General features: G+C 36.8%; 1 protein-coding gene across 1 annotated transcript in view; it reads left to right on the forward strand.

The window, feature by feature from the left end:
- The window catches only part of LOC128027669 (vascular endothelial growth factor A), an 18969-nt gene extending 13966 nt beyond the window's left edge, over positions 1 to 5003 (forward strand). The window contains exons 7-8 of the mRNA XM_052615471.1: positions 1349 to 1552; positions 2558 to 5003. Of these exons, the coding sequence (XP_052471431.1) occupies positions 1349 to 1552; positions 2558 to 2579 (226 nt within the window). The 3' untranslated portion in view covers positions 2580 to 5003. The remainder of the gene's footprint in view (positions 1 to 1348; positions 1553 to 2557) is intronic.
- The last annotated feature ends 2971 nt before the right edge of the window (positions 5004 to 7974 follow it).

The raw sequence follows: 7974 nt of genomic DNA on the forward strand, positions 1-7974 counted from the left end.
TAATTTACCATAATATTTCAATTTCCACTTTAAGTTTCTTCAAAGAAGAATACCATGGCACATTTTGGTACCTTTTTGCCATTGTAGAAATTACTCTTGATGGACATTAAATAGAACCTTTGCCTTCATTTATTTACTACCATCAATATTATTAAAGATTAAAACCTATTTTAAAGCAACAGTGTACATGAATCCCATGGATGAGTTTCTGGTCAACAAGAGCTGAATATTTTCTTCGGGATCCCTCTTTTTTCAAAATTTGCACGTTTATGCATGCAACATTGAATTCTACTCAGACAACAATTAATTAATTCTGGTCAGGGAAAGAATTCAAAAGTTCCCCTCCTTCCTTTTCTGCTTTTCCCCCTTTGTCATTGGTTTTTGGTGAGGGCAAGTGGAGGCCGCTTCTTTTGGACTTTCTTTCCCTCCCTGCTATCCATCATCTCCTCCTCCATGGATGGAGTCATTGTGAAATCAGGATCATTTGGCAGCCAGAACGCCCCTCCCTTTCCTCGGCCTCCCCTCCACTGGCTCTATCATCCTCTCAATCCACTTCCACACAAAGATAGATTTTCTTTCTTAATTAACTCTCAGCCATACACTTGTCTCCAGTTTTGGTTTAGTTAAACAAAAAAGGGGGAGAGGTAAAAAAAAAAAAAAAAAAACAGCCCCACCAGCCCACCAGAGATATCACAAGTGAGTCATCAAAGCACTGTCGACCACAGACACTATCCAGAGTATATCTGTGGTGTGCCATCCAAAAAGAAGATCAGGGCTGGTGCATGATCAGAATGCATTATAGGTCTTTTAGTGCTTGCTACTGAATTTAATTTCAAGTCTAATGCGGAGATGCAGGCTTGGGTCTGGTTTTGCAAAGTTAATGATTGCATGGACCAACATGCTCTTTGTCCATTATAGCGGTTTTACATAATTCTCTTGGGGCTGGACTTGTCAGAATAAGTATTATAATCAGAACTGTGTTACTCAATTACTTGGAGGCTTTTCTTACTATTTTAAAATTCTTCGTGACTTTAGGACCTTTTCAAAGTTTTCACCACGTTAAACTGAGTTTAAAAATGTTTTTTTTATTTTTTATATATGTATTTTATGTTTATTGGAATCTCAGAAAAAAGGTACAAAAGCCATCAGTGGAGTGGTACGTTTTCAAAATGTTCACCTTTGTACAGTATTTACCCCTAAAAGGTGCACATTAGTACCTTAAAGGTACATACTGCACAAGTACATATAAGAACAAGTTTAACACTTAATAAATGAAAACAAAATGTTTATATTTGGTATAAATTAATGTTCCTTTAACAGCTGATTTTCTGTCTTCTCGTGCCAACAGGACTCTAGTGCCAACTTCACCCCCTCCCCCTCCCCCTCCCACTCTACCACCTAGCTCCGCCCCTCCTTCACCTGTCAGAGAGGCGTGTCCACCATGCCCCACCCACAGGATGACATCACAGCCTCCTTCTTGTGAATGCAGGTGCAGTTTAAGGGAGATGAGCTGTACAAAGAGAGGGAAGACACTTAACCAGCACAGCTGCCGGTACACACACACACACAGACACATAGAGTATACAACTTATTCAAATGTAACTCATGGTACTAAAAATAGAGCCTTAAACACAGTGACATGCCCTTCATTTGGGAGTTTATTGCACAAGAAAGTGTTTCTCCATTAGTGACCCGAAAAGAAAAGAAAAGGCAGAGAAGTAAAATAATTTGTCATTTTCAGTCTGTGTTCATTAGATTTAAGGTCATCTCTTATGCTAGTGCAAACCAAGTTATCAAAATGTATTTATTTATTTATTTTTCACAATTTGATCTTTCTTTCCTACGAAAATGAATTTAAATAATGATTGACTTTTCTATACAGCCAAATGCAGAATTTTTTTATACAGTCAAACTATGTTTAAAATGACAATGCCAAGCCAGTTCTTTGGGACTTTTTAAATTCTATAATGAATTATTATAAATGAACACTTCAAAAGGTGATCAAAAGTGTTTAAGGTTTAAAGTTATTTCTCTGCTTCTTATCTCTATGATTTTTGATACAATCAAAGTTTGTTTAGAATGAGAATGTCTTTCCCTTTCTTATGGTTTTTAAATGATAACAAAATTAACAGTATCCACAAATGTTTTAAACATTGTTAATAATAAGAAATTCTTAAGCAACAAATCAGTATATTTGAATGATTTCTGAAGGACACTATGGAGTAATGACTGCTGAAAATTCAGCTTTATCATCACAGGAATAAATAACCTTTTAATATAATACAATTTAAAACAATTATTTTAAATTGCAATAATATCAAATTGTAATAAAATCACAGTTTTTGCTTTAAAATAAAATAAATGCAACCCTGGTGAACATAAAAGACTTCTTTCAAAAACATTTTAAAATATTAACACTCCTTTTAACTTTTGAATGGTAGTTTGAGTATTTTAATGCATTATCTTGCAGTTACAATTCTTTATGAAAGACTTCAAATAAGTGTTGCTCAGCATTTTCAACACGAGTAATCTCTTTCCTCTTCTTATTCTCTTTCAGATGTGAAACCCAAAGCGAATAGTGAAATCAAACCACCCGTATAATCCACTGATCAAACTTTGCACAGCTTTGAGGAGGTCAAAGGTTTGCTTATTCTTTTGTCGTGGACTCTGAAGTTTGGGTCTTATCCAGAAAGAGGGTTTGCATTCAGGAACAAACCACAAGCCCACCCTCTGGCCCATCTAGCTATGTCCCCCACACCATTACGGCAGTATTAGATCCATATTCATGCCTTCTGCACTGTTTATCCATGTCTGTGCCGTGTGTGCGGAATATCATCAGATATTCAGAAACTTTTTGCCACTATGATCCAAACTTCAGAGCACCTTTAACCATTTGACACTGTATTGTGGACATTGAGTGTGTCAAGCGTATCGCTGGAATATTTAATGCTCTAAAAGTACCATAGAGGTCTCATTGAGCTTTATCCAAAACCATTTTTGGGATTCTGTTCAGCTTCAATGGATCCTCCTAGGCACGGACTCTCAGCTAGTGTGAGGCTACGGATGACGAGTGCGCTGAGAACTTTCAAGGGGAAAACTAAATAAGGAAGGAGTCTTTTTTCTACTAAACTACTTAAAGTGGAGAATTTTTGATGGGATGGATGTTAACAGACCATCAGAGTTGAGAGAGCTCAAGTGTTTCGCCACACAAACAGAGTATCTCATCCTGAGAACATCCACAACATCTCCTGTGACCCTCCGCATGTGATAAATGGATGGATGGGTCAATTAGACGGATCGACGGGTGTCTGTGTGCTCTGAATTGTGCATTATAAGGATCCGTGCGTCTATCCTAATTTATTCCTGACCTGTATGAGTCCTTGTAATGTGGTTTCAGACAATATCAATGAGTCCTTTTGTGTTTGTTTGATTTGTTTTGTTCAGTTCCTTCCTTCTTGGATTTGAAAGCTTTTCCCACTGGTTAGCCAGTGAGAGGAATGGCAATCGTATAGAAACCTGGCTATATTCCACTGGTGCTCACCAAACACAAGTCTTCTCTCTCCCACACCCCCCGATCACACTCATTTTTCATCTCTTTCTTTATCCCTTTTCACTTTTTCGTCTGTTGTTCTTTCTCCCTAACACACACACACAGTCATGCGTACACATACTAATGCAGGCAGGTAAATATAAGCTTTTCTGTGTTGATACTGAAAGAAGAGTTTATCTTATTCATTCTGTAAAGATTATTAATGTTATTGTAGTATATTTTGTTTTAAAGGATGTTTTGTTTCGTGTATCTCTGTTAATCCAACCTATAGAGTCGGGCTGGTTGGCCGAGCGTGTGTTGAATTTGACTGAAGAAGCTCTGAGAAACTCTTCAGGAAAAGGGAAATGCCCAATTCTGTGTGTGTTAAGTCAAGTCTTAATCATCTCATGGCGTTGGGACTATGATGTATTTATTTTTTATATTGAGATGCATTTCTTTTGGGACATTTAATCTGCTGCTGCTGATGGTTTCGAGAATATTCAGTATTTTTGGCTGATTTCTACGGAGTCATACAGATCAGAAAATTTAGCTCTCAGTCAATGTTGAGGATTGTTCATTTCCATCGATGTCAGAGGCTGCGAACATGAAAGAATCACTCATTGTTTTTTAATGGTGGTCATTTAACTAAACACTTCTTTCCACCATATATGTAGCATTATTGAATGAAATATGATTTTCAAGAGCAAGGCTGACCTCACTTTAAGTGATTTCTCAGATTATTTGTTTAGTCATTATCTGCAACAATGTAAATTATAAGGATCCCTCAGCACCCTTTCACGCCTGATGTAAGATATCCAAGTGTTATCAGCATTCACAAGCTTCTGATCTTTGTTGAAGTCAACATGAAATGTCATTTGCAACCCAGAAAGAAAGACTGAAATATTATTTTCTTTAGAATGACAAGCATGTAGAGTATTGTCATTCTGTGTGAACCGGTCAAAATGCTGTCCTGTTTCCTCGTCTGTGATGACCAGCTTTACTTCAGATCTATTGCCGCTTTTAAATATCCTGTGCTATAAACGTAGCCTTTTCTCTCTCATCAGTGACATGCATCAACTACCTCTGTGTCTGTAAAGTTAAAGTAACTATCTTCGTTCCAAGAATTTGTGCATAGAACCGTATTTGTCTGTATGTATCCAGGTAGATCAAGACCCAACAGAAACCAGTCTACCACAGTCTATACACGATATAAGCTTTGAGTGTCTGTTTGAACGTAATTGTAATGGTTATTGCTGCTATACCATCTGTGCCCGATTCTCCTGTGTGTGGATGTGTGTATAATATTTGTTACAGAGAGACATAACCTGCTTTGCTCTGCTCTGTCTACAGTGTGTGTAAGTGTATAAATTCAAACGTAGGTCTGATCACACATACAGTATATAAAAAACACTACAGCCATAAAGCAATGTGCTATATATTCATATAAATAAAGTGAGATGTCTTATTTTTGAGATAGATTTGTGATGATTTGGTAATTCTGAAGTGTCACTTGCAGAAATGCTGCAGTATTACTGGGTGAATCTCACAAAAACCTTTTAGAAAGATGTCTGGGTCATATTTCAAATCAAAGTTCTTTCAAAATCAATTTTTAAATCAAAAGAAAAATCTCAATGCTTTATATTGATTTTTTTTTGCATTATTTTCATGACACTGAAGAACATTTCTTCACCTTAATGCATATTATCATGACTGTATTGCAAACATATATATACTGAAAAAAAAAATTATAAATGCAACACTTTTGTTTTTGCCCCCGAGCTGAACTCAAAGTTCTAAGACTTTTTCTATGTACACAAAAGGACTATTTCTCTCAAATATTGTTCACAAATCATTTATCATCGTAATGTGATTTCAGTTAGAAAATATGGAAAGTGTTAAAATAATATTTATAGTGCATAAAATCTTAATGGTCCTAAAAATAGACTTCATCTTTGTGGTGAAATGAGACCTGGACATGTTGTGAGATTGAATCTGTTGGAAATATGGTCTATAAGTGGACGTGTAATATGATTTGAGGAAGACCTTGACCTTGGAGTATCATGTAAATATGGTATATGTGTATAGTTATCTTTCACTGCCATTGTATAGGCCTATGCACATCGAAATACTAAAGTATTACCATCTGATACCATCACTATACCCTGATAATTCAACAGTTCTATTCTGTAGGGAATGCACATATTTGCTTTAGTCTTTGTTTTATTCTTAATTCAACCACCCTGTTTTGTGTCGTCCACCCCTTCCCTTCTCTTTTCCTGCTGTTTAATGATAATGAAAGAGAAACATTGTGATAATTATCACCTGGGTCTGGGAGTCTCGGGCAGAGGGCCGCCAGCACCGTAATGATGTGAGAATAATATTATCCCTCTCCCTCCTCTCCCTTGACTTCTGCTGAGTCAGAGTCACACACACAGAGACACACACACACTGCTTACTGCTAATGCTAATGCCAGCCCAGCACCTGTAGAACAGCACAAGCCTTAACTGATATCTCCTGTCTGATGATTCACGGATACTTGTTTTATTCTCACTTCGTCTTCACATAGGCCTTTAACAGAAGTGATAAAACCAATAATATGCCTCTAAAAATAATACATGCAGTGCTACCAGTGAATCAATCCTTCTCACAAAGAAATGTCTGGCTCAAATTCCCGAAATAAAATAAAAAATAAAGAAAATGAAGTCTGCTTTTATAACCAATAACAGTTTTCTGCACATTTGTTCTATTAATTAATAAAAGATTATATTTGATGATAGTGACGATGATTATTTTTAATACTGTTAAGGCAGTATAACAATAATAATTTATTATCAATAATATATATATATATATATATATATATATATATATGTGTGTGTGTGTGTGTGTGTGTGTGTGTGTGTGTGTGTGTGTGTGTGTGTGTGTGTGTGTGTGTGTGTGTGTGTGTGTATAAAATATATATTAAAAAAAACAAGAGTGCTGACAGTTTTGTAAAGGTCAGATTTTATCATGCTGAGCGGCGCTTTTATTCACTATCTGGTCCCCTTATTAAACTCTCAAATGGGATTTTGTATTAATAGAGAGCCAGACATCTGATTCCAGTGACATTATCAAAATAGAACATCCTCTCCAGCGTTCAAAATGTTTGATGACTGTGCTTGATGCAGTGAGGTTGTGTGTGTGTGTGTGTGTGTATGCAGCAGTCTGTCTGTGTGGATTTATATACAAATTCAGTGCTTGACTGTTTCCAAATGTGTGTTTGCTTAGAGTGTGTGAAGACTCATTTTAAAGCTGATGCTGGCCTATCTGTCTGTCAGGGCTCAGCGCCAGGACTAAATTTAGCAGTCTACCCGCAAGATTACGAAAAAACGGGAGAGGGAGAAAACTCAGAGTGACTCATCCGTCCAGAAGATGGAATAAATTTTCTGTTCCACTTTCTGTCTTTCCCTCCCTATCCTCCCTCTATTTCTATAGGCAATATAGAAGGGATATTTTTCCAGGGCCGTCCTCTTCCGCTGTCAGACTCACCACTTTTTTTCATTTCCAGCTAAAAACACACAGTCCTGTGTTGTTTTCCTGCTCTTGTGCGTATGAGTGTGTTGATGCTCAAAGTGGCACTAATGATAAAACATCAGTCGTGTTTTCCTTGCATCTCTTTGTTGAAGCAGCTGTGTTCTAGCAGGCCTGGATGCTATCTGGATGACATGAATATGTGTGCATTGTGATGCTATCTGGCAGAGACAACAACATTGTCTGAGCGCAGCCTGTATGTATGTGTCAGCAAAGACAAAAATGTAAACCTTCACAATTTGGTTATAAAAGTGGTTTTCTAATGGGTTTTTATGAGAATTTCTGCTCTAAGGGGAACACTGATACTAGTGAATCTTGTTTTAAATGGACTGGGTCATCAATCTCAGTCCAAAATATTGCAGATCCTGTGATACGTTACAGGGTTTGCTGTATTCAAAGTGAAGTGGCTGATCCACACAAAGAAGATAAGGAGCACAAACAACTCTTATGCTGAGAGGACATCAAACAGGTTACATGCTGCTTCATGTTAAATTGCTGAGAATATGTATGTGTGTGTGGGTCTGTGGAGACCAAATGTTCACATAAGGATAGTAAAATCTAAAATGATCTACATTGTGCAAATCAGCCAAGGTTACAAATGGATTAGGAAACATGCTAAATGTTTCGATGAAAGCCCAAATATGTTTATGTGAGGTTAAGTATAGGGTTAGGGATAGAAAATGAAACAATAAGAGTCAAAGAAACATCCCAATCATAAAAACAGATGAGTGCATGATTGCTTTCTTCACTATTATGTTTCAAAAGCATTTTTGACCAGTGTCACTTGACCTGGTGATGTGTGCACTACGACCAAGTCTTATTGCAGTTTTAATCAGTGTGCATGAGTAATGTTTTAATCTTTAAATATTCACGT

The sequence above is a fragment of the Carassius gibelio genome, chromosome A14 (genome assembly GCF_023724105.1).
Source record: "Carassius gibelio isolate Cgi1373 ecotype wild population from Czech Republic chromosome A14, carGib1.2-hapl.c, whole genome shotgun sequence".
Lineage (NCBI taxonomy): Eukaryota > Metazoa > Chordata > Actinopteri > Cypriniformes > Cyprinidae > Carassius > Carassius gibelio.